This window comes from Lingula anatina, chromosome 4 (assembly GCF_051362555.1).
Source record: "Lingula anatina isolate TDL-2025a chromosome 4, LinAna3.0, whole genome shotgun sequence".
Classification (NCBI taxonomy): Eukaryota; Metazoa; Brachiopoda; class Lingulata; order Lingulida; family Lingulidae; genus Lingula; species Lingula anatina.
Genome location: NC_141770.1, coordinates 29,664,314 through 29,691,409, shown reverse-complemented (window position 1 = coordinate 29,691,409; position 27,096 = coordinate 29,664,314). Strand labels below are relative to the sequence as shown.

The following is a 27,096-nucleotide window of genomic DNA, read 5'->3' as shown; positions in this document are numbered from 1 at the left end:
TGGAACCTTTCTCAGTCCTTTTGCGGATCGAAAATAATTTGTTAACTTAAATTAAGCAAAATCAACGCCATGTTATTTTTTTAATGTAAATAAATGTTTGGCAAACTTGTGTGAAGCAATCCAGTTCTGACCAATGAAAACAAGGTTCAGTTTATCGCTTGTCGTGTCCACAGTTCCTCAAAGAGCGCAACAAGATCAGAACAAACTTGGCATTAATGTAAATGGCGGATTAGCGTGTATATCCCCATTACTGAAAACCTTGGGGATGCCATTTGAATTGTCCATTTCGGCACTGGTAGCCTTCAGGGCGATTACATGTCTTGTTATACTATATTTGATGGTAGACGCATCCATTAAGTACTACGTTCTCCTACATCATGTTGCGAAACATTCTGCTATCGGCTGATTGCAATTCAAACATAAACTGTGTTATCATGGTCCTATTCCTGGTTTACAATGGACCCTTACAAAGTTATTTAGCAATATCTGGAAAGTCATTTTTCCCAAAAGGACTAAAGTCGAAAATCGGTCTATAAGCCTAGACATGCCATGAACTTTCATCGGCTAAATTGCGTTTGAACGGTCTTAAAGACCACGAAGTCTGTTCTTTTTCTCAACTCCCACCGGTAATCTTATTTAGGCCCATCAGTTTCTCCAACAACATTAATTGAGGACTTTTGATCAGTATTGCAGAGTGGTCTTCTCGCTGTTGGAAAGTTTAGTTGTTTTATCTTAACCCAAAAAATATATTCGCTTTGTGAAACACGCCCCTCAACAAAAGTTGTAGAATCCTTTAAAACAGTCGGTCATTTGAACAAAGTAATCATATTTCCTTTGAAGAAATATAAACATATTTGGTGCACGACAGCATATTGAGTCAAATAAGACTTAATTTTTTTAAGTTAAGAACAACTTTCGAACGTTCGCCAGTTTGTGAAGTAGGCCAACGGTCTGATAAATAATAATATAAGAAGTATCTGTGATGTGGAAGGTGGGAATGGCACTGTGTTGTCTGTTGGACAAAAGGTTCGTGGAGGAATTTATAGCTTTAGATTGTGTGTAATTCATATTGGTAGAATGATGTCAAAAACGTCACGTTTTGAGTGGCAATGGCCGAGAAAGTGAAGACTTTTCAATTTAGTTGTCATACGTAAATATTGGCGTAAAGAATATTGAATTGCTTTTGACTGAAATACCAGCGTTAGCAGAATTGTTTCCAATTTTGAAGTCATAAATAAACATCAGTGTACATTATGGCGATATAGCAGTCAATGAATTGCTTTTAATTCATTACCTACGAGGCCAAATTAGTGTTTAGAATGTAGAAATCTTTATTTTTATGGTACTTGAAGTGAACTCAACAAAACGTCTCCACAGCAGATAAACTGACAACAATGCAAATAATTGAACCAGCTCTGTATCTTGATGAAGAATGGAGTCTGCAAATAGTCAAATTAATCATTCAGCAGACGAAAGCAGACGTTTTTATAACGATGATTAGAAGGATGCCATTATTATGGATGATATCCGTATATTAGACTACTAATTGGTTGAATTATTTAATATTAATGGGGGAATGTTTTTGGGTTTAACATACTATATTCTTTTCCTATGGCAGATCAAGGGGTAGTAGGGGATATTATTCATTGCTGGAAAGTCAAAACATGTGCAAAACGGTCATCATTAGATTAATGTTGCCTTCCTCCCTCCAATGCATACTATTTCGTCTTCCCTCTGCTGCTTCGTGACTTGGCATAACGATGTTAAGTCAATGATAAAAAACTCATTGAACGCTGAATGCAGGGACAGTTATAAATATTTGACATTCACGGGTGGTTGCGCTGAACACCAGAGCAAGTCAAATCTAACATGGCTTTCCAACGAAAGCACATCCATTAGAAATGATATCAGTGTTGTTTCCCCGGGAATGTGTAATAGGCTTCGATCCTCTGTCACGTCTGGGAAAGTAAAGTGTCGTGTTTAATGTAAAATAATTATTTCCGCTTGAATATGGCATTGTTGAGGTGAAGGACTGATGGTAAGGGCATTCAATTATTTTATGGGCCACTGATGCATTTTATGACTGATGACCGATTCGCCATTTTTTTAGGAACTGCGTTAGCATTTTTGTAAACTTTTGATTAAATGGATTATATAGTGTTGTCTAATTGTTGTGCACAACATTGTGTGTTAATTGGGTCATCATGATAATTATTGCAATTATTTTCTCAGCATGTTATCTTCTAGGTTAGACAAGTGAATGGCAGCGATTGTTACATTTTTTTTGTTTGTGCATCGAACGGCATGCCTTAGAGCAGTTGTAATTGACATTCTCTCTTTACACCAATGCATTTTTCCCCTAGAAAATGTGATGTTTTATTCATTAAGACGAGTGCATGGATGCAAACTTAAGTATCTAACTTTATATCTGTAACGTTTCAGAACGCGGCAAACGCCCGGACGTCTCTAAAAAGGATGAACGGAAAAAATGCCCCAGTTCGCGAACGAACACTCTTTGCCTCATGAACACGCTATTCTCAAGGGTTCATATATTAGCTTCATCAGTGCGCATTTACTCTCTTATTTGTAATTCTACTTGATCCGGTTGTCATGACGTTGTCGTTGCCATTTCAAGTCTGCCTCCCATATGTTCTTTCCGACTCTCATAATCTCATGGGAGCAATATTTCTACCACAGACCGTAATCCGCATTACAACTTAGTAAGTGGTTTTCATGTTTTCGTATGCCATTCTCTGACACGGATATTTTTTCATTAGTGGTACATCCTTTGAGGGACAAAAGCTACCATCTACTTTTGTCCTATGTACCGGTGAAAATTCTCTCGACTTTGCTTTTTGTTGTTTTAATTTACTGCGATATTCTTTTCTGTAGGATAAATTGTTGTGCTAGCCATGCCTTAAAATACGATAACAATGACTAACCCCTATCTGGAGTCGATATTTCTATTTAGTTATTAACACAAGGTGTTATTTTTCAAAGTTTGGTTAAGGTTCATTAAGCCGAAGGTTTGGTTAAGACTCGTTAAGCTCAACCTGATGAATTATACAAACTGGTCAGAGAAATTGTCTGCCCAATGTTGGCTTACGAAGGCCTCACGAGCATTGTGTGTATTTATCTTTAATAAAGTTTAAACCCGCAATAAGGGCAATTAAGTTCCAGGTGGAATTTCTTTCACGAGGAAACTACAAGGACATGAAATATATATGTGTACTACAATCCAAGGCGGTAACACTAGCCCCAAGTCAAATGCATTTTGACGCAAGTTAGGCCAGTTAGTCGATACTCTATAGAAAGACTACCACAGATAGAGAAAGAATAGAGGTAATGTTTTAATCATTTCCTTTGTGTTGTTAAAACTTTGATTTCAAGCCATACAAACAAATTTTGTGAAAACTGGAATATTAACTGTCAGTGTTCAGGGGATGTTTCTGCATCTCAAAATTTCTTATCGTATTGTTTACTTGAAATCGCGCACACATCAAAGCATAATAATAATAATAATAATAATAAACGAACAAATTCTGCCATTCTGATATTGAATTATGAACTTTATCCTAATTGGTAGTATACAACTGGCCTAATCTTCCCAGTCGTTGCTCATAAAAAAGGATATTTAGATCAAAATTAACATATTGAAATATTTCAACGTTTCCGAGTAAAGAGAAGTCTCATGTGTATTCTAGTACGCAGGTATTATTAAATATAAAACAAAATGACCAGTTACCACTAGCTTAACGGTTTTTTCTCTCTCATTCAAACACCCAACCTCAGAGAGGCCTGCAGTACTGTTTATAAAAATAAATAATTAAACAAATGAGCTATTGAGCTTTGCATGTTGTTCCGTTCTATCTCTCTCCACTCCGGGTTTCAGAGATGTCTGGGAATTCCCGGTAACATCATGGCGATGTCATGAAGGCATCTAGTCGCTTACTGTGCGTTATAACACAAACGCGTGGGATGACGGTATTGTTTCTTTAAGTGACCTCCTGGGGCACATTAAAATAATTGGAATTGTGTTATTAATCCAATTGGGGATTCTTGTCCTCAATGACAATGATTAAAAACGTTCTTCTAAACGCGAAACAGAAGGGCAAATAGATATTTCACACGAAGCAGGATCTATTTATAACCGCGAAATGGCACTACTGATGGCGAGTGAAGACCCGCAAATGACCCCCGGGAGGTTAATACTACATGACTGCTTCATACGATTCTTCTTGTATTTGTGTAACGGAAAGATGGCCTGGAAGATTAGACAAAAGAACTACTTAAATGAAAATAAAAGAGTATAAGGGTATATGTTTAATGGTATGTATGGCAACCGTTTTCCTGAACGGATGTCATACATGCCATTTTAATATCAGGTCATTTAAACACAACCCAATGAAGCTTTTCGTTAACAATGACAATCATGATTATATTGCTTTTCCAACGTTTCCGTAAAGGTAGTATTATGTATGTGTAACGCTCACAGGGGGGAGGGGGGGAGGGGGGGGGCTCACCTTCTATAGCTATCAATGTTGTAGCAGCAGAAGTGCAACAGTGCATGTTATAAGCAGTCTGAAAATTTATTCACTGGTTGCAGCTGTCACCGTTGAACATTTTGGTGAGAAATGACATACCGGTAAGACAAGGCCTTTAACACGTGTTCTTTGTTCTTGGACGGATAGGTAAAACACCCAAATGGCATTAGGCGTGTATGCAAATAAAAAATGCAATATTTCTTGAACGCACGATCTACATGTATATCCCGGGATGTGGAGTATGCTGGGAGCAAAATTTCTTTCAGCGAACTGTCCCGCCTCTGTAAAACTGGCTGACACCGCCCAATATATGTACAGTGGCTGCCGTCTTTCTGGGAGTTCAGCTTACGTTCCGATGCAGTTAAATCATTCCTTGCACAGCGTGCTTGTTGAGGCGTTTAGGCATCGCAGATATGTACCAGTGGCAAAATAAATAAGTAGATCAAAAATAAATAAATAAATAAATAAATAAATAAATAAACATTTGTAAGTATCTTCAAAAGAACAGTACGTGTCTCGTGAAGCGATATAGAGTTTCAGAGATTATTGGAAACTTCAACACGACAGTGCCGTTTTTTAAATAATTTATATAATAAATGTACAGATCTGAGAAATAGTAAAATGGTGTAGAAATGTAAACCAGTATTATAAAAGACGTACTATGACTGAAATCCATGTACACATAGTCTGCCAGGAAATGCGACTTCAGTTTATTAGGAGGATGAGGCACAGTTTTTTTTCCATATGTAGTGCAGTAATCTCTTTAACTTTCCACAAAATATCCACAAAAAACTGTCGGGGTGCAGGTCAATGACGTTAACGGACATTTAACTGCGTGTTTCTTCATCACAGTCATTGTCAAAGAATTCTCTTGTATATGTAATTGGTTTTGTTAGACTGGTGCGAAGACAAGCAACAGTTTCAATCCTGTTAAAGTGAAAGTTGACGCATGGGGAGCAGTAAGACTCTAGCAATGACGTCATAAGAAGGCAGGTTTCCAAATTTGCAAAGGAGAATGGAGTAACAGTTGTGAAAAAAAAGTGGTTTTAATCCCCTATGCAATCATAAGTATGCACTTCATTTGACGCGGTTTCCTTTTTACGTTATTGCAGCCACAAGTTTGGAAATGAGATGACGAACTGATGATCTATTTGTAAACTGTTGGCAAAGATTTACGTTATATGTGTGGGTATTTTCCTCTTTTACGTTGACACGTGGTCTGTTTTGTGTCTAGTTTTTTCTCTTTCTTTATATATCAGTTGAAATTGTAAGTATGAACTTGCTTTAACACTAAGAGCAAGATAATTAGGTCAAGTTACAGAGAGAGAGAGAGAGAGAGAGAGAGATTCTGCAATAGACATGAAAGGTAAAATTTGTATCTGTCCTTTCTTCATGGAATCCATTTCCGTGAACCCTATCGATTCCTGGACAACTTTTCTTACTTGTGCTTCACTGCATACATCACAAGAGGAATTAAGCCATGGCATTCTATTAATCAAGATTCAGTACATGTCCTAATAAAGCACTTTACTTACAATCTATGGATTTAAAGATATCTGAAGAAGACATGTTTGCTTTCAAGTACCAGTCTCGTCGACTTACTGGGCGTCAAGTACCTGATGAGGAACGCCGCGGTCAACATTAAGTTAATCATTGCAACTGTAAAGTGTTCTCCTCTGCGGTGTCGTATAGAAAGTAGAGATACAGATAAATTGTTTTAGTACCTTTTCCTCTATGTATCAATATCGGATAACCTTTAAGGTGGAAGCGTTTTTCTTCTTCGAGTTCTGATTTGAAATCTATTTGGAACACTTGTTAGCACGCCTGTTGAGTCAAAGACGATGATGTTCGTGTAAAGTGAGGTCATTGAAACAAAACATGCACTTTTATTTCCACACAGTTTATGCCTGATTGTAGCTGATGAGGGGGGGGGGGGGCGGTTGATGGGGGGACCATCACATGTACATTGCGCCACAGACTTTTAAAATAAAATTTAAATCATGTTATTTTTATCATTTAATATGTAATAATGATATATACATACAATAACTACTATATATTTATGTTCATTTCAGATGATGGAATAGAAAAATCAGTGTCAGTTTTACTAGATGGTAAAGAGACGGAAATGCGGATTTTAGAGCCTCCTGCAGAGCAGGTAAGGCATAAACTTATATTTGCTGTTCACGAATATGTTTTCATTTTCTTTCTTTTATGGTAATAACAAAACTTTTTTATGATGATAGAAGTGAAACCTGTAAAGTTCTGACGAGGAATTAAACACCGTGGTTTTTAACAGACCTCTGAAACAGTAAAATACAAGGAAGAAGCAAGTTTTAAAAACATGGTCCCAAATCTTGTAATCATCTTTTTTTCCTCTGGTACGCGTATTTTCTACATTGCCATCTGCGTCATAAATGACGTCATTTTTTCCACAATATTTTCTCAAGATGAACGTAAATTCGATTCATAGGTGACTTTTTATGCCACATCTTTATCTTCACTTGTTTTTCATTTCAGCAAGAGACAGGTCTTCACGGAGACGCTGACGCTGTGATTATGGTTTACTCTCTAGCAGACCGGGCCTCGTACCAGTACGCCACAGATGTGCTCTTCAAGTTAAGGAACGATTACGTCTCCGACCAGGCTATCATACTAGTGGGGAATAAAGCCGACATTGTGCGGGCAAGGACCATAACCCAAGAAGGTGAGTTGATAGAATAATAATAATAATAATAATAATAATGGTGGTGATGGTGAAAGTGCGTTCCATTTCTTTCGTGGTAATGTGGGTATAATAATAGAAAATAACACAAGACAGTGTATTTACTTTATAATAATAATAATAATAATAATAATAATAATAATGACATGTTCCACGTGTTTGATGGTAATCTGGATAAAAAAGGACTACATCACAATAAAGTAGGTCGATACATTAAGGAAGCACAAGTCATAGGTTCGTGCCAGTGAAAAAAGCTGTAAGTTTGCGTCCTAATCAAATGACTAGACACTAGACTTTTAGCGCGCTTTAGGTAGAATCTCGTGTCATACATTAAAGGGACGATCACAGTACATATGTGAAAGCGAAGGACGTTTTGACGTTTTTCAAATACGCTGATAATGCAACACATTTTGAACCCGTCATAACCTTCTTTATCTCGGATCTTAGACCCCATTCCCATAAAGACACCATCAATCTAGGTGGATCTTCCCAACTCTGCGAGGACTTTCTCAAAGTGCAATCAATTTAATTGAATAATACGTCTCCTTTCGTTACCAACGTACTCGTATAATAACCAGCTTTTCTGTATTCTACATAATGCCAGGAGGATGGGTGGTAATCTTTTAAGCTGATTGCACTGAGCGAGATCCCCGCAAAATCGGGTCGATCCATGTATACCCGTGGTGTTTATGGAATGCACTCTTTCTTTTCATATTTGTCCACACATTTGTAAATACCCTTTCGTGGCACCATCCAAGATGCCAATGTGACAGGAACGGTAGTCCGCTAGGAACCGTAGTTCGTTCCCATTACTTTGTACAGGTGACATTCACTCTACATACTTACCCCAATACTCCCACTAACCCTAACCTGTAGTAATCATATGAGACCCCAGTCCTAGGACGACCATTCCTGTCACACCGGCAACATATTGCCGTGTTTCTGTTTCAATTGGTGAAACGGGTCAAAAGGTGAAGCGCTATTGTCCGCGTGACAATGATAAGCCACGGTTTTATAGTTTATACCCGGGCACACCATTATGAAACACTCTCTTGAGATTGAGAGAGCTGTGTGTCAGAGAAATTTGATTTTCCTGGGTTTAAGAACAGTCGAGAAAATAATTAATAACCAAAAGTAATAATTTCTTCATTGTTTTGTGCCCTTAGCCAGAGTCTATCTAATAAACACTGTTCAAGCCTATTGTGGACACAGGTCAACTGAAAACAAGTGTTATGTTATTTCTAAATTGGTTTTGCTTTTGTACAGATGATGAAGATGAACTCACGATCATGTCCTAATGTAGGCGTCGTTTTCGTGTCGATTGTGTCCTAGTGTTTGGTGATACATGTAAATAGGCCTATAGCCCTATGTTATGTCTGACATAATCTGAAGATTTCTATGAAAATAGTCATCTAAATAACTGTTGCTTCAGGTCTGGTATTAACACCATGATATAAGTAATTTCGTTTCTAGAGAGAGACGATAAATGGTCTACCTATGAGATTTGATGTTTCAATATAGGGTCTTGATCACTCATCTTCCGACCTTATTATATTACTGTGTGTGTTGCTTACAATGCATTGGTTGCGGAAATTCGAATCTCATATGGAGAGTTGTTATCCTTTAAGTTTACTATTTTGTTTCTTTATTTTTCATCGTATTCCTGCGTTATTTTGCTAATTTGGATTATTAGTTTCACTCGTATTATGTGAACGTGAATGCCTAACATGTGCTTTAATTCTCATTCTTTGTTTGAAACTACAAGTGGGCGTCTCTAAAAAATATCAAACTAGTCCTATACAGTGAACTGGTGTGAACCCCTGGGTGATAACAGAAAGTTAAAGACTAATTTCAATTTCTAGAGAATAATCTCCTCTGTTTTATTAGCTCCTTCACAGCAAGCAATCCGCGTGAATCGATACTCTCAGCAAGATTGCTTTCTAAACGTTTCTGAGAGGGGTGATCGGTCTGTAGTTACATTGGAGATAACTTTCAGGTTTATGGTCGGGGAGAAAAAAGGCGAGTCATGCATGTTGAAGTGATTTTCGTGCTCTTTTGATTTAAATTTGATTACTGGGCTGGTCAGAGCTGACTTATCCATTAGAACAAATCTTTTATGACTTTTAATAGATTTACGCACGACCTATCTAAATTTCATATAAACGAAATCCATATCGTTTCCCCCACCTACCGGGGTTACCTGCCCACGTAGCTGCTAGTGCAGTGCATTATTATTTTTACCACTTCATTGTGTGATCCCAGGTCATTACTTACAAGACCAGATGTAATTTTAAAGGGAAAACGGCCATAACAATTCTCCTAAGAACTTATCAGGGGCTGCAGGACAGAGACCATTTCTAACCATGTCGTAAAATATTAAATTCTCTTGTTCTTGTGTGCTTTGAAAAACGATACAGAGTGTACCATGCTTCTGTGAAAAAGTCATTATGCCCTGCTGCTAGCTATAGATGATTATTTCAATTCAATTAAAATTTATTTACGTACTATAGAAAGCTGCTCGTGGCTGTCCTAAGGGAGTTTTACGATCAGTAGAGCTAAGTATAATGAATATAAATTTTATAATGAATATAATTTATCTGTATGTAATTTAGAGCATATAAAAAGCGCCCTGAAGCTAGTGGTATAATATGATTGGCATTGAGATGACAAAAAGGAAAAAAATAAATAAGATAAAATAAAAATAATGAATGACTACACTTTAATCGGTTGTCTCGGGTTAAACAAGAGACGAATGTTGAACTTGCCAATAATCCTTTCAAAAACCTCTTTAATAGTGTTCTAACATTTTGAACTTTTATTAAAATACAGAACTAAGTTTTATTTTTTCAAGGGGCACACGCCAGAGCTCTTAAAGGGTGTTAATTATTTACCCCATTTAAGATTAAAGCAACAGCCGTCCAATATAACAAGTAGGCCTATACTTTTTTCGTCCTTGCAGAGGGGCGGGCCACAGCTATGGCGTACGACTGCAAATTCATTGAAACGTCAGCCTTGCTTAACGACCAAGTCGACGAGTTGCTAGTTGCAACACTGCGGCAGATAAGGCTCAAAGAGAAAGAAAGAAAGAAGAAGCGGAAAAAGGAACAAGAAGGATGTGTGACAAAGACGGCGCGAGAAATTATATCTTTGTTTTGGAGGAAGGACAGACAGCTATCAAAATCCTGCGACGATTTGTACGGGATGTATTGATTTAATTGACCTCTGAACGTTTATATATTTTTCTTTTGTCATTTTGTATCATTTATTTCAATTGTAAAGTCATGGATTCCTCTGACATCAAGTTCGATATCTTTTGCAAGACGTTCATCAATGGAGAAGTCTCCATTAAAACTAATGGGTAGCGTTGACGATTTGTGGTTGGCAAAGCTCTGATTTAAGGCCCAATGCATTTATTTATTTATTTTCATCACATAACCAAAGACAAGTGCTCTGTACACTTATGTATTTTTAAATCAAATTGCTCATTCGACTCTATTTGTGACAGCGAAAGAACGTGAAAGGATCACCCGTATGGAGCAATGCGCCTTGGTGCAGTGCGCTGATTGTGTTTGTTGAGATATTTTTGCAGAATGCAACGGTTGCTCTGACTCTGAGGAGTATTCAACTTATTCCATCATAACCTGATAACCCGAGAAAACAATCAACTGAGATTGTGAAATGATGGGAAATGACCAAGGTCACAAGCACTAACAGTGCATTTTTTTTTCTCTTTTTTAATAGTACAGAAATGCATGTTTCTCTTCTTTTAATTCAGATTTTATTTAAATTATGTGTAATTTATCACAGGCATTATATGTACACTGCTAAAAATTCCTGCACATGCTTACGTTAACCTCAGCCTTTAAGGCCAATATGTTACATATATGTACAGCAGCAAGACGTAAAGAAATTATTTTTCTAATCGTTGCCAGTTCTTCTCAATTATCAAAATCAATTCTATTTGCAAGTTGTATAAATTTATTGATATAATAACAGTACTATAATTATTATAATTATAATACAATTATAATTGTTTTCAATAATTGCTATTATATATATATAGAGAGAGATCATCTGAACTTGCTAACAGCCAGACTGTACTACAGATATCATAAGAACCATATTTAGCTTGCTGGTTATTTGGTTGTGGCTTGTTAACTGTCAAAATTTTCTTATTTCAAGAACTACTTGTTAAATAAAATACATTTTATGCTTTTTATGTCAAAGACAGTATTTTTCAATAAATCTAACTAAAAATACATATCTCTTGTCAGTTGACTTATTCAAGAAATACAAGTACATCTGGATAATTTTAAATGAGCAAAAAATTAAACAGGATATATAAATAAGTTCATTTGCAGGCAAAGTTACATAATGACTCAATAATCTCCTTCACAACTTAAAAAAGAAATGCCCTAATACCTATTAGTTTCCCAAAATATGTATAAAAAAACAGCCTAATTATCCAATTTTTATTGCTATGTATTATCCAAGTTGCACACTTCCAATTCTCTACAAACAAAGCCAGAAGCACATTTTGTCATCTTGCACTTAAGTCAAATTCTTCGTTGCTTCAGCTTAGATACCATCATGTTTCAGGCAGCGCAATGTCAACTACTTTGTCCCAAATAGAATGGAGACCATGCTGTTGACTTATAGTGTGCAAAATAAGCCACCTGACCAAGATAACAAAAAAATTAAGCATCAATTTAGGAAAAAAATTGCAGTTGTAGTCTCCAAATTCAAGTGGCTGATTACACTAACTTTCCTTTGGCCACAGACTTCATCTTCAGACTAATTAACACTGCTCACATGGACTCTGATTAGCCAGTAGTTTTCAGAGTGACCTAAGGGGTCCCAAAGTGCAGACTACCGGGTAGACACTGAGATTCATATTAAGTCAACAGTTGGTCTTGTCTTGAACTTCCTGTGAGCTCTTTCACTTGCACGGACTTGAAAGTTATTCCCATATATTGTAATTATATAACCTTCCAGCTCAAAAGTGAATACCGAATTTGGTTTGGGAATTGCTGAAACAGAAAAGGACCATTTTTATAACAAATTTTCACATATCACAGGCACAGCATGGTACCAACCATTTAGTCTTGTGGTCTGACTCAGTCTGCCTGAGTGGGAAGACATAGTTTTGACCCTTTCATGGACATAAAGTCCTTCATAAACTGTACCTGCTGTCTTCCCACTTGGTACTCAACACTAAGGGGTTGAAGCATGGGACAATTTCTGGTCTGGCAGCAAAAGATCATAGGATTTACTTGTTAGCTCTGAGTACCTCATACGACAGCCGTGATTCCTCACCAGGGAGGCGATAGCATCAACAGCCACAATGTATCTGGGCAAAAAATGACTAGACATACATTGTAAAATTCCTTTCATGTACAACTTAAACCCAACGGGTTGCCATTATTAATACAGTTATTATTATTATTATTATCATTATAGCATTTTTTTCTGATTAACAAAACATTTATAACAGTTGCACAGCTGTTAAAACTTTTTAACAACTACAAGAAACCAAAACATAACTTTTGTCACAAAGGTAGTTTTCAAACATGATACGTACTGCAAAGATAATATTCTAGCATAACAATCTTGAAATATTTATTTTCATGATAGTGTGTGTGTGTGTGTGTGTGTGTGTGTGTGTGTGTGTTTACAGGTGCACATGCATGTTCAGTAACAAAACATATTCTAAAACAAAACATTTCTAATTCATCAACAATATGAGACGTAAAACAGATGTAAAAACCATACATACTCTTAAGTCTATCATCTTTTGTGATCAACTTGAAAGTGTTTTTGGTCTCCTGAATGAGGATGCCAGATGTCCCAACGTAAGATGGACACTTGGACTTTGTCACTGTAAGAACCGCACCGTGAAGATCAGCCCGCAGCAAAAGTTCCTCCATCTGTGATTGGTTACCTGGAGTGATCCTGTGGGAAATGTAAAGGAGCAGATTATTATGAGTTATAAACAATATGTACACACACTACTCCACATGTGCTTGGTAAATAATAATAATAATAATAATAATAATAATACTAACAATAATAATAATAACTGAATAAGATTGCCATCCAGTAGGTTGAAGTTGTATAACATAAAATATAAAGAGCATTGCAAATAAAAATAAAAGTTTAAAACTACTTTAGATGGGATTAAAAATATGTTTTGCTTTTGGATATCTAAAGGTGCCACATGGAATAAGGAGCATCAGAAACTTTTGGTAATATATTTTGGATGATTGGATTGCTCAATTAAAATGGGATTTAGTTTATCAGAAGGTTTAGTTATTCTGTAACTTCCCTTTATATAAAATACTCATATTTGTCAGGTTCAAAGCTTCATAATAGTGTAAGACAGGGAAAATGGTCTTCAATGCACAACTTTGGACTGTCTCTAAGAGTTTGTATTGCTATAAGGTTCACCCTCCTTGCCACAATGGGCAGGCATATTCTACAATTGAGTGCACAAAACATTATTTAAAAACAACACTTTCTATTTACACAATACATCATTAAAAAAAAATCCCATTTCTACTTTAGTAAAGCCTTTTAAGAGTAATTTCTCAATGAAATCTAAAGTAATCAGAAATATTCACAATATCAACTACTTGTATTCCACAAAGCACATGCATGATTCAAGTGGGGGCAGAGAAAAATTTTAACTGATGTTTATCTCACTTGTCAAAGTTGATCACATCTTTCATATAATCCTTCCAAAGCTGATGTAGTGGTGTGTACATGTCATACCTGAAATGAACAGCAAGTAATGAAGTATTAGAATGATTAATTACAGAAAAAGAACTCTGAAGAATAAAAAGGTTTTTTTTTCTAAAATAATAACTTGACAGCAAAGCTGGTGCAAATATGCCAACATTAAGCCTTGAAAGTACATAAAAAAATATGGACAAAGAGAGAAAAAGTCTTAATTTTAATACTAAAAATTTTGTTCTACTTCAATTCAGGATATATAACTTGTAAGTTAATAGAGCTGAGCAACAGTTTGTTCTCCATATTAAAAAAATAACAAAGTATTTAAGACTCCATATCTCACATGGCATTGTCATTAAAATTATCAATAATGCATCTAAAATATTTTAAGTATAATAACATTATTTGTTTTGTTCATATCAATTAACGAGAAAATAACATGAAATATTAAAAATTACACATTGTGCATATTCAAGACAAAACAAGGTCTTACTTTTGATGTTCAGGTTGAATTTCAAACAGTTTCAACTCCTTTCTCTCCTTGGCTGAAAGAGTCTTTCTCTTCAACTTCACCTCTTTTCTCTTCCTGGTTCTGGGATTGTCCAACATAAAATGTGCATGCTGTAATGTAATGTCTTCACCTTGCCTCAGTCTCTTCTCTGGAAGGTGCTTCTGGAGGAAGCTCTGCACAAATTCATTTTTCTCTGCCTTGGATACATTCTAAAAAATACACAGTATATATGTTAATTAAATTTAAGAACACCAACATAAGCATCCAGGATCAAACACTAACATTTTTTTTTTTCATTTCATAATATATCAAGTCTCATCCTTGCCAAATGAATGATATAGCATAAACAATTATATAGCCCTGTTATAACAATTATATTCTGACTGACGTAAATATATACAAGGAGAAAATTCATCAATTCTAAATGAAATCATTTAGATTATTAGAAGAAACAAAAGAGATGCTAAGACAGTTAAAGAAGTTCAAAAGAAGTAACATACTTACAGCCAGTTGTAACTCCTCTTTCTGTTCAGCCACATATTTAGGGAGCGCAGCATACAGGCTCCCTGCAATAATATCATTTAATTACATTTAAAAATGAACTAATTTTTTACTGAAGCTGTGACAAGCTAAACTGACAGCGACAATGATTTTTTTTATCTCCCTCAGTGGTGTCATCTCAAAATTGAGAGCATGACACGTTTCAATTACTTACATGTTACTACTGCACACATTTTCAATTCAATGTCTACATTAAAAATTACACCAAATAACAACAGAAAATTAATATATATTCGGCCATATATATTTGACATCATTTATAATTCATTCGATGTAAAATCAAGGCAAAACTACGGCCTCTGTCAGTACCTTCTGTTGCTTTTTTCTCCATAACCTATTTTAATTAGAAGAAAACGGTACCACGTCACATTTTGTATGAACTACATGTTTTCATGAAATAAAAGTAGCAGAAATCATCTCCCAGCCTCTGCAGTACTCAGCACACCACCATCAAGGTTAAGGTGAAATAGCCTAGACTTCATAAAACAACAATTGCTATTGGCTTATTCAGTTGTGTCAAAGCTGATGATTCGCTGATAAGTAGAGCAAATATGGCGGCGCCCATGAGAGCAACACGTTTATTTGTAACAGGTACAAAAAATCCTAAATTTATGAGCCCAGTCGTCATTTTCAAGGGGCATTTTTGGTAAAAGAGTATGCTGTTTTCATTGACATTTAAGTGATTACTTGATATTGAATGTGAAAGAAAAGGAAGTCAATAAATCGATGCTCCACGTACCGTACTGGGAATTTTGTTTCAACCAAATACGTTATAAATAAAAACATTACATTATAAAGTGTATTCGACACCTGCGCTAAATAACCTCTTGCGCTTCTATTTAAGTTTTTGTTATATTCACTCAATATTTAGCACGTTTAATGAATATGTGTGATTTGTATAAAACTAGATAGAGAGAGAGGGGAAACATAAACTATAAAGTATAATTTTTTCACAAGAACGTGATATTTCAATATTTACAATTACAGATTGGCGTAGTGTACGGCGGTTCAGTCTATCAGCAGCACTCAGATCACCGCAGGATGAGAAGAAATTTGACGAGAGAATGCTCCAGTACTTGGTGTGCCCTGTCTCCAAAACACCATTGAGGTGTGTATATACTGGTGGTATAATATTCAGTACCATATATAACATTATATGTGCCCTATATTACTATAGTATAGACTATAGTGTCAGCATGCCACGGCTGTGCACTGTAATATGCTTTGAAACTCAGGGGGCAAGTTGGACACTGCTTACATTAGCATTTATTTGTTTTTTTTTTTTTTCTTTTGCTTCACATCTCTTCATCTCAATAAAAGCTAATTTTTGTATTTCACATACAGCACTATTTACAAAAGTTGTTTCATTTATTTTATATATCCAGTTCATAACTATTATTTAAATTTTCAAGCTGTGCTGTTTACTCTAAAGTTTATGACAGACAGAATTAAGTGTACAGAAGGACATTTTACGGATTAAAACTCACTTTTTTAATATAGAGAACAAACTCACTTTTTTGGCAAAAATGGACATTTATTGTCCAAAAAGAAGTGATATTGTACAGATTTCAATTTTCTCAGCAGCTTTGGATAGAATAGAAGTTTTGATAATTAAAGAAAATTTGTTGAAATTGTTTGGATTATTTTTTTTTTAATTATTATTTATGATTTTTTTGCTTTATAAAAGCATAGCTTGCATTTTTTGTTTCGTCTCTTCAGGGAAGGAGGCAACGGTGGAAATAAGGCCTCTTCCTGAGACGGGTTTCCAGTAACAAGACTGATAAAAGCAGTTTTAAATTGACAGCCTTATATTTTCACTGTATATTTTGGACATTTTCATTCCATTTCAGATACGACAAGGAGAACAATGAACTGGTGTGTGACAATATGCACGTGGCGTACCCAATAGTGAACGGGATCCCCAACTTAGTGCCAACTGATGCTCGTAAAATAACAGAAGTCACAAAAGACACATCTACAGACAACAAAAACCAGCCAGAAACATGATGAAAAGAATATAGATTATTTATTTTCACATTCAGTGACTTACAAAGGAGAGAATTTTGTTTAGCAGTTTAAGTGTTTATTATAAATACCAAAAATAATTATAATTCATTCATTCAAGCGTGCTTGTTTTTCTCAAAGAGTGTACGATACTGTTAATATTGCAGATCTAGGTACATGTCACCTTAAAGCAACATAACTGAAATTCTCTAAACATGCTTGGATTTAGAATACTGAAAAGTAGTAAAAAATAACTTCTCTTCTAGTTTAAGAAATAAAGGGACTGAAATGTTCTTAAAACTAAGGCAAGCAATACAAAAGGATTTATCTCATAACCATGTAAGTCTTGTAACAACCAAAACATTACAGGCCAGTCTGTGTGATGTACAAGCAGAGGCAATACAGGTTTTCATGATATATTCAATAGTAAAATCTGGCTGATAACTATTATACAGAAAATAACATTGCCCACAGTCTAGCTGGAATATTGAAAATTGGAATGTATCCATTTTGGCAAATTTTATCTTCTGCCTGAAGACTCTAAATTTATCATATATTTTCAAAATGACTTTCTCAACTATGGCTGGGTCCAGATTGTTGTCATTTTCACAAGTTAGTATTGCTGTCCTCATCTTCCAGATAAATCCATGTCTCAACAGTTTAGGTTAAATTCATTTATTTAGTGCTCTTGTCTTTTAACTTGCCACACCTAAAATGAAAATAATTTTTAATAATAATGAAACTGTAAATGTTCTATATAAGGAAATTTAACTGATTTTACTATAATATTAAATGAACCAGTTAAATAGATATCCCTTGACGTTGATGCTGCTATTGATTATTACACTTGGCATTTATATTTATATATAGATATGGAAACTTAAAGTAGCACTAGTGATACCAAACTGCATGATAAAGTTTTTCTTCCTGTCATTGCTTGCTCTTGCTCTCTCTCTCTCTGTCTCTCTCTCTCACACACACACACACACACACAGTCTAGCCCATCACCTGGCCTCTACCACTCACCTAAACACAATCTTGCAGCGAGATGGACCCAGAGGAGGGTGTGGTTGTCCCCACTGGACACTGGTCACAATCAAACTGACCCTCACTGTCCTGGTAGCTGCCCACAGCACACCTGGCACACACGCCATCATCATAAAATGTACCCCGTGGACACAGAACTGAAAATTAGAACAGAACATGTCTTTAATACATCACTTCTTTACTCTATTTCTCCACAATTCAATTTTGGAGGGGGATTATTGAATAACTGGTTGTATAATTAGAATATACTCTGAAGAGAGAAATAAGATCTTTGAATTCATAATGTGGACAAGACATATCCTCTTTCACTTCCGCATGCAAAACTCTGGAGTGTGGCATAACACAAATAGGTTTGGCATCAGACTTGGCAAAACTACTAGGTAGTCAAACTGGAAAATGAGCAGTTACTTTATAATATATTTTTAACTCTATTATCTACAGATTTCATTGTTTTCTGAGTCTCACAATTACCAAATACAACTACAAGTCATTAAAAAAATGTTTCATATAAATAAAATACTTCCACTGACCACAAGTATTATTACTGGACACAGATCCTGCTTCACATCCAAAACTACCAGAAATCACCAGAGAGTTGGGCTCATACATCAGAAACTTTCCACCACTGAATCCTAGTCTGAATCCACCAGAGAGAACGTTACTTTGGACCATCTTGGCAGCCGGCTGGAGCCTCTGGAATGCGCCTGTCATCTCTGTCTCACCTATCGCAATATCAGCTGAGTATGCAAATGTGGCCACGTAACCAGTTCTGTTGATGTTCAATATACAGGAACCCACGGCAGCCGCACTGAGATCACACTCCAGGGTTTGAATACAGCTGATATTTGCCGTGAGATTTATGATGAGTTCTTGAAATGCTGTCTGAAGGAATGGCTGGAAGCGGTTGGAGCAGTTTCTGAAGGGGTAGAACAGGAACAAGTCCAGAGAGACATTCTTAGGAGGAGTGGTTTCTGGAATAAAAATGAAAGTGGCATGAAGCGAAATAAATGTATCAAAGGACACATCCTTGGGGGGGGGGGGGGGGTGATATCTGAAATGAAAGTAAAGGTGACTTTACATGAAAGTGTAAAACATATTTTACTTATTGACAGCCTATGCGCGATGGCAGCCTGTAAAAATTGTTCAGTACTACTTATTAAACAGCCATGCCAAAGATCACAGAAAATCAACACTGAGCTAATGAAGAAAGTATGTCTAATCAGATCTGTGCCCTGAGGTTCAGAGATTACTGGAATCATTGCCACCACTATTAGCTGCTGCTACTACATGTACATGTACTGATACAGTGCATCACTCTGAGTCTCAGGGTGTAGACAAGGGAAAGTAAAAACCACACTAACTTCCACAGCTTGGCAACAGGGCATTAGGGTTAGACTTAGACTGGTGGTTCCATTTATAGCTGCTATTAGCACTGCAAGTGTACTTCTCCAGGGCTGGTCCACTGAAGTCATACTGAGGCTGACAGGTGGAGATGCACTCATGGAGGTCCCCAGTGGTTGTACAGTTCAGAAAACCATTTACTGGAGGTTTCAGGGGGACACAAGCTGAAAATAGGGAAAAATAAATGTTGAAAAGTATATTTGATTCGTGAAGTACATAGTGCTTAGGAAATTAATATGCATTGAGTATCTATTTCTGTCATAAGGCAAAATGAACAACCAGTTTAATTGTGACAGTGGTATCATGAAACTGGTGAATGACACTTAGTCTCACAAGCCTATCTCCTTTCATTATATTATTTATTACAATATAAAATTAGACTCAGTTTTGGAAACAAACTGAATATTGTTTACACAAAATTTCTGAGTGTCTCGTGTGTTTTGGAGAAGTGCTTGCATATGTGTTGTTGGCATCATAGATATATGTTTATGCCCTCTCACTACCTGGACATGGGTCAGTGTTACATTGCTCCCTTTCTAAGCTGCCACCACTGCATGGCCTGCCCCCTGGTGAGGGAGGAGGGTTGTCACACTGGCGATTCCTTGTCCTCATTCCACTGCCACAACTCTTGGTGCACTGAGACCACAGTGACCATGGACCCCAGGCACCATGGACTGAAATATATAACATATATAACACCACTTTAGTATACTGAGACCACAGTGACCATGGACCCCAGGCACCATGAACTAAAAGATATAACATATAGCACCACTTTAGTATACTGAGACCACAGTGACCATGGACCCCAGGCACCATGAACTAAAAGATATAACATATAGCACCACTTTAGTATACTGAGACCACAGTGACCATGGACCCCAGGCACCATGGACTGAAATATATAACATACAGCACCACTTTAGTATACTGAGACCACAGTGACCATGGACCCCAGGCACCATGAACTAAAAGATATAACATATAGCACCACTTAAGTATACTGAGACCACAGTGACCATGGACCCCAGGCACCATGAACTAAAAGATATAACATACAGCACCACTTTAGTATACTGAGACCACAGTGACCATGGACCCCAGGCACCATGGACTGAAATATATAACATACAGCACCACTTTAGTATACTGAGACCACAGTGACCATGGACCCCAGGCACCATGGACTGAAATATATAACATATGGCACCACTTTAGTATACTGAGACCACAGTGACCATGGACCCCAGGCACCATGGACTGAAATATATAACATATAGCACCACTTTAGTATACTGAGACCACAGTGACCATGGACCCCAGGCACCATGGACTGAAATATATAACATATGGCACCACTTTAGTATACTGAGACCACAGTGATCATGGTCTGAAAGATATAACATATGGCACCACTTTAGTATACTGAGACCACAGTGATCATGAACTGAAATATATAACATATAGCACCACTTTAGTATACTGAGACCACAGCCAAATTCATTGTGGGTCAATTGTTATTGTTAATGCTTTTTCACCTACATAAAAAAGTTAACTTTACTTCATCGGCTATAAAAAATCTTTGAATCCTAGCCCAAAAAATCCAAATTCTTTGTAATAAAAGCACATAAATGTTTTAATGTGTTAAATGAAGAAAGAGACACAGTGTGCGTTTTACCTATCTCTTCTTGGCAAAACCTCCCAGTAAACCCACTGGGACAGACACAGGTGTAAGCCTCTATACCATCCACACAGCTTCCTCCATTACTGCAGGAGTTATCAATGCAGTCGTCAATGTTAATGTCACATTTGGTGCCTGTGTATCCTCCGGGACAGTGGCACTGGTAGCCTCCTATCTTGTTTTCACAGGTTGCACCATTGAGACATGGGCTGGATGAACATTCATTTACAGCTAGAAATGAAAAGACCCTAATCAGAAAATCTGTTTCATAATTAGCCAACTCGAAGATGCTTAGTGTGCAGGCAATTCGATTTTACTAAAATGACTGTGACTTTATCTTCTTTCTAATCAAGGAGACTAAGTACATGTAGGAAATTACTTTCATGTAAGCTTACATCATTCATTTACAAAGGGTTCTAAAAAATGAACCCATTTTGAAAGTAAAAATGTAAAATTAAAATAACTATCAAACTAAAATTATACATCAATATGTTGGAAAGGCCTGAGAGTTGTTTATACAGGCAATTTCTTCATTTATTTACTGTTTCTTCATCCTTTGTCTATATTAAATTTTGAACTTTCAATTAATAAACATACTGCATTCAGGCAGACGTTGTCTTCATTACCCTTAGGAATCATGCCAATTCCAGATCACAAGACACTTCATCCACAAATTCCCAAAGTCCCCAAACCTTCCTCTAAGCTACTTACAATCACACTGTGTTGGTTGTACTATCTCCACTTGGCCTTCAATACCAGCTATCACATCTGCCCACGCCACTAGGTTCCCAATCCTGCTGTCCTCTGATTGACAGTCTGTTACCTTGGTGATAACATCAGTGGGCAGGACTGTATCCCATATATGGAGGCGGGAAATGTCACCTTCAAATGCCACGCCTGTCTGGATAGCACGTTCTGGAAGGTAAAATAACGTACCATATCTTTTTGAATATTGGCCAGCAACTTTAAACTTTAATAAATGTCCTCTTGCCTTATATATTTCATGTGCGGTTGTTTGCTAGCCCATGATGACCATCTTTCTTCATATAAATTACATTAAATACAGTACATATTATTATTATTATTACATAATTAAAAATCAATATTCAATATTTTATTACCATTCAATGAACAAAAACTTTCTGACCTGATAGGTTAATATAGTACCCTAGTTATGGAGTATAAGCTATTTGCCTCTGTCATACGTGAAATTACACAAAATTTTAAGTTGACAACCCATATTATTAAAATAACCCTCAGGCTTTTTATTACACAATGTATATTCTGCAGCATCACAAATTCTTACTTCGTCTCATCTTCAGTGACTCATGTCTCTGTCCAATGACCATGTTCCCCCCTGTGGTAATACTAGAGCCAGGGACATTGGAGTAAGTGACCACCAGCTGGCCGTCCCTGTAGAGGGTCACTCCCTGGGTTTGGCTGGTCCAGGTCGCAGTGACCTGATGCCACTGACCATCACTGATGTCCAGTCCTGTCTGGACAGTGTGACTGAAAAGAAATAAATTTTACTGACAGTAATTTTAAATATTTTTTTTGGGGAAATATTGAAAATTAAAAATAATGAAGTGATTTTCAAATGTTCAAAAATAAAACTAACCAAGTGCCTATCAATATGAATGTTATTTTAAAACATCGACTAACTCAACATTCACATCACAGTTAGGTCACAAGCTTGAAATACCTGTATCAATATCTATCATATATTAATGGTAATTTCTCACAAAATTGCAATACGCCAAACATTCCAGAGAAATTTAAGATTAAATACAAATGCAAATTTTGTGCGTTAAGAATTCCATGTACCTATTTATCTGTATCTCAATATCACCAGGATTTTTCACCCCAAACCCAGTCCCATCAGCTGCCTTATACACGGCTATCATCCCCTGGGGTTTGTTACTTCGTATCCAAGCTTGAAGTGTCAACTGGGTCAGTGGGGTGAGTCTATGGTCAGCGATATCCCTGACCACGGCATAACTGATGGTGTCTGGCTCTCCCTGCAGGAAGCGCAGGTCAAATTTGGAGGACAGTTCTGGAATTTAAATGAAAAATGATGAATTTCAAATAAAAGATATACAAATACAAAAATATACAAATACTTATATATACAAATATAAGTACCACATTTACAACCATGCACTTTGCAATAATGATAAATTAGCCACAATTTTCTGCTTTCTCTCAAAATAGAATCAACATTGCTAATGGCAACTATATTAATTCAAAATATAGCATATATCAATAATAATAATAATAATAATAATAATAATAATAATAATAAATTACTCTGTGTACAAAGTTGTCCAGTATAGCCAGGTGCACAGATACAGGTGAAATCATTCAGTTTATCAATACAAGTGCCCCCCTGTCCACAGCTGACTCCAGTACACTCATCTATGTCTACATCACAAGTACGACCCCTGAGATAATAGAGAGAATATTTGAAATAATAAAATGAAAAACAGAAGGCATACAGTGTAACTTACAACATTTTTTCCTGAGAATTTTTTTCAACAATTTGTATTATAAGAAATATTTCAAAAATTGTTGAGAAAAGTTATGATCTATGAACTTGTGTTATTGGAGTTCTAAGCTTAGAGATCAAACACTGACTTAATTAAGGTCATTTTAATTATGTTTTGGATATGGTTCACCAAAGTTGGTAATTAAGATAAAAAAAATCTTGAAATAAATAGGTAATTAAAATAACTGTTTGTTGTATAAGGGTCTAATGCCCATAGTGCCTTTCAATAAAAACAAACATTTTATAATTCTGCATGATTTTCAAAATGGTATGATTACATCAATCCACAGCTATAACTGTATGATAGAGCCTTAATGAATGCTAAAATAAAACTATGATCCAAGTACACTGAAGGAGTTTACTAAATCAGTCCAGACATGTAAATTATGTAGTAAGAACTGTCAGCTTAGTGTTAGTGTATAAACTGCTGAATCAGATTTGAAATCCTTATTGATAATGAATCCTACAATTAATATCACATACGTGTATCCAGGGAGGCAAGTACACTGGAAGGAGTTCACAAGATCTTGACACCTTCCTCCATTGCCACACGGGTTAGGGACACAGTCATTTATGTCCACTTCACATTGGTCACCTGAGTAGCCAGCAGCACATGTACACTGGACAAAAACGGTCATCGAATTAGTCTTGTTTTCACAGTGTTAACTTTTTATGTGATAACAGAGCATATACTAATGGTGGTAGTGATTGTTGACATGATCTTTTAAATTAAACTTTTCCTTTTTTTATTTCACTTTGTACTCAGTTAAATCTGAAAAACTACGAACTCAGCCAAATTCAATCAAATGTTTTGAAATGTGTTTTTCATCAATGATTAACATTTACAGACACTTTAAAGCACACATTAAAAAAAAATGGGGGGGGGGGATGTCTGAAAAATAAAATAATGCCTTGATCTTTTGAAATTTGCAATAGTTTCATACCTGATATGAGTTAAAGCCATCTATGCATGTAGCCCCATTCTTACAAGGTGAGAATTCCTGACATTCGTCAAGATCTTGGTCACAAACCTTCCCAGTGTATCCTGTAAAAAATGGCAATTGATTAATTCAACCAAAAAACATTGATCAATAATTTAAACCTTGAATAACTAAATATTTCTATGCTACAACAGTTCTACCATGGTGCCTCCATGTTCACTCTTCACTAAGATAACACTCCTTAATGTGTGGTTCATGCTTCTGTATTGTGTCAAATAAAAGAGCAATGATGATGATAGTTTATATCACAATAAAACATTACTTTCAATATTTAGGGAGTACATTTTATGTTCATTGTAGTATACTTATGATGTCACTATCTTAATAAATAAAGTTGTTTCATTCTGACTGATAACATCCATCAGCTTTTATATATCCAAAAGTTCTACTAATTGGTCATAGAAAAAGATTGAAAATGTCTCAGGCAAAGAATAATGTCCTATGTAGAGTAAGAATGTCACATACCTGCAGCACAAATGCAGTCAAAACCATCCACCAAGTCAACACAAGTTCCACCATTACTGCAACGTGATCCTGCACAGTCGTTGATGTTGACCTCGCAGTGTTTACCAGTGAAGCCAGGTGAGCAGACACAACTATAGGTGGCGTTACCATCTTGACATGTAGCACCATGCTTACAAGGTTGTGAGATGCAATCATCAATGTTGACTTCACAATATGCCCCTGTCCAGCCAGCCTTAGAGACGATTTGATATATGCATAATATTTTTTACTTATGAACCCATGAGAGAGAGAATGAATTGTACATGTACAAAGTACTAAATGTAAATGAAATGATTTGGAGTGTACAAAAGACGTATTGCCTTGCTTGCCCAATTTCAACTTCTATGTCACAGTTACACTATTATTTATCATTCTTTGAAAATAATGCCACTGAACATTTTCCAAGAGTTATTTTATATATTAGATGTTGATCCATGCCAAAATTAATGATTCATTAATTCATAAAAAAGATTTGTCTTACCAGCTGTAAAATTTTGAGCTAATTCAAAGATAAAAAATATACCAGTATATTCAGTATTACAATGCACATCAAAGAAAATTATGCAAGAACATTTCTTTCAGGTGCCAGTAATTTCTAACAACAAACTCTAAAACATATACTTACAGGACAAATACAAGTGAATTTGTTTACTTCATCCAAGCACTTGGCTCCATTCTGACATGGATTTGATTCACACTCATCAATATTAACCTCACATCTCTTCCCGGAGAACCCTTCAGGGCACGTGCACGTGTACCCGTTCACAAGATCTACACACGTGCCATTAAACAAGCATGGATTGGGTTGACAGTCATCAATTTCAACATCACATTGTTGTCCAGTCCATCCAGCAGAGCACATGCACTGATAATGACCGCCATTATCTTCACAACGGTTAGCATGGACGCAAGGAGAGGAGCCACACAGACTTTTCTCCTCGTTACACGTGCGCCCCGTGAATCCAGGTGGGCATTCACAGCGGAATCCATTCACCATGTCGTGGCATGTTGCCCCGGTAACACAAGGTTGTGACAGACAGTCGTCTATATTCTGCTCACAGAGGGCGCCAGTGAAGCCAGGAGGACAGGAGCAAGTAAAAGAGGATGTTCCATCTGTACAAGTTGCATTGTTTTGGCAGGGATTGCTAGCACATTCATCTATATCAATCTGAAAACAATATATATTAAAAATAATAATTATTATTATTTGTACTATGATTATGATTATTATTATATGCACACAATCACTAATCATTCGATCAACATGCAATATGCTTGATAAAAATACACTGGATCCAATCAAAATATTTTAAAATATGTTAAGAAAAAAATTCCAGAGTTTCCACTGTAATACGCTGAATAGAGCAATTAAAGTCTCAATCACCCAGTTACCATGGAAACCTTAGAAACTTACCTGACATTTGTCCCCAATGAATCCACCTGTGCAGTCACACCTGTATGTGTCCCCTGTCACCACACACTGTCCTCCATTGTAACATGGGTCTGAGTAACAGGGTGTGTACGGCTGATCACATAGCTTACCTGTGAGGAGGGGGGAAATAATGGTGATCTTATCAGCACTATGTACCAACATGTCGATCATCTTATTATTTCACTTGCCCATCATTACCACTGGGACATTATAAAGAGCCAAGCTGCCCATTTTACTTTCTTTTGGTGTAACAGTAAGATTATTTGGCATCTGGTTGGATAGTATATATACCTATTTTTGCTTACATGGTCCCTTATATATAAAAATTCACAGCTACATAATCTGATGTTTTAAAATAAACATCTGTTAAATACAGCATTGAATAACTAAAGATACTAAAGATATAAA

The 27,096-nt window shown here is 36.2% G+C and overlaps 4 protein-coding genes across 8 annotated transcripts in view; 2 read left to right on the top strand and 2 right to left on the bottom strand.

Moving 5' to 3' along the window:
• The window catches only part of LOC106173709 (uncharacterized), a 28,521-nt gene extending 16,993 nt beyond the window's left edge, over positions 1-11,528 (top strand). For all 3 annotated transcript variants that reach the window (XM_087010925.1, XM_013554919.2, XM_013554920.2), the window contains 3 exons: positions 6,620-6,702; positions 7,065-7,251; positions 10,229-11,528. In XM_087010925.1, the coding sequence (XP_086867051.1) occupies positions 6,620-6,702; positions 7,065-7,251; positions 10,229-10,479 (521 nt within the window). In that variant the 3' untranslated portion in view covers positions 10,480-11,528. The remainder of the gene's footprint in view (positions 1-6,619; positions 6,703-7,064; positions 7,252-10,228) is intronic.
• LOC106173710 (ribonuclease P protein subunit p29) lies at positions 11,025-15,545 on the bottom strand. The gene is made up of 6 exons (XM_024076949.2): positions 15,383-15,545; positions 15,017-15,078; positions 14,495-14,721; positions 13,972-14,040; positions 13,046-13,221; positions 11,025-12,299 (listed from the first exon to the last, which is right to left on the bottom strand). Exons 1-6 carry the CDS (start codon positions 15,402-15,404, stop codon positions 12,160-12,162), a joined length of 696 nt encoding a protein of 231 aa, XP_023932717.2. The 5' UTR covers positions 15,405-15,545; the 3' UTR covers positions 11,025-12,159.
• Positions 15,500-17,197, top strand: LOC106173711 (uncharacterized). The gene is made up of 3 exons (XM_013554922.2): positions 15,500-15,664; positions 16,061-16,181; positions 16,924-17,197. Exons 1-3 carry the CDS (start codon positions 15,625-15,627, stop codon positions 17,078-17,080), a joined length of 318 nt encoding a protein of 105 aa, XP_013410376.1. The 5' UTR covers positions 15,500-15,624; the 3' UTR covers positions 17,081-17,197.
• The window catches only part of LOC106173696 (uncharacterized), a 56,439-nt gene continuing 46,423 nt past the window's right edge, over positions 17,081-27,096 (bottom strand). Inside the window, exons 42-56 of one of the 3 annotated variants that reach the window (XM_087010915.1) lie at positions 26,671-26,798; positions 25,882-26,424; positions 25,218-25,449; positions 24,696-24,796; positions 24,235-24,371; positions 23,514-23,647; positions 23,031-23,259; positions 22,513-22,715; positions 21,918-22,121; positions 21,204-21,437; positions 20,029-20,199; positions 19,486-19,689; positions 18,655-19,095; positions 18,104-18,261; positions 17,081-17,786 (exon numbers count right to left, since the gene is read on the bottom strand). In XM_087010915.1, coding sequence (XP_086867041.1) covers positions 18,104-18,261; positions 18,655-19,095; positions 19,486-19,689; positions 20,029-20,199; positions 21,204-21,437; positions 21,918-22,121; positions 22,513-22,715; positions 23,031-23,259; positions 23,514-23,647; positions 24,235-24,371; positions 24,696-24,796; positions 25,218-25,449; positions 25,882-26,424; positions 26,671-26,798 — 3,119 coding nt within the window. In that variant the 3' untranslated portion in view covers positions 17,081-17,786. Of the gene's footprint in view, positions 17,787-18,103; positions 18,262-18,654; positions 19,096-19,485; positions 19,690-20,028; positions 20,200-20,504; positions 20,567-20,669; positions 20,859-21,203; positions 21,438-21,917; positions 22,122-22,512; positions 22,716-23,030; positions 23,260-23,513; positions 23,648-24,234; positions 24,372-24,695; positions 24,797-25,217; positions 25,450-25,881; positions 26,425-26,670; positions 26,799-27,096 lie in introns of those variants that run through there. The other 2 variants (XM_087010918.1, XM_087010917.1) reach the window with 2 other exon arrangements.

Coding starts and splice junctions, on each gene's coding strand:
- LOC106173710 (XM_024076949.2), bottom strand. CDS start 15,404: ATGGAGAAAAAAGCAACAGAAG. Junction 14,722..15,016: donor AAGAGGAGTTACAACTGGCT/GTAAGTATGTTA, acceptor TGTATTTTTTAG/AATGTATCCAAGGCAGAGAA. Junction 14,041..14,494: donor ATTCAACCTGAACATCAAAA/GTAAGACCTTGT, acceptor TGTTCATTTCAG/GTATGACATGTACACACCAC.
- LOC106173711 (XM_013554922.2), top strand. CDS start 15,625: ATGGCGGCGCCCATGAGAGCAACACGTTTATTTGTAACAG. Junction 15,665..16,060: donor AACACGTTTATTTGTAACAG/GTACAAAAAATC, acceptor TTACAATTACAG/ATTGGCGTAGTGTACGGCGG. Junction 16,182..16,923: donor GTCTCCAAAACACCATTGAG/GTGTGTATATAC, acceptor ATTCCATTTCAG/ATACGACAAGGAGAACAATG.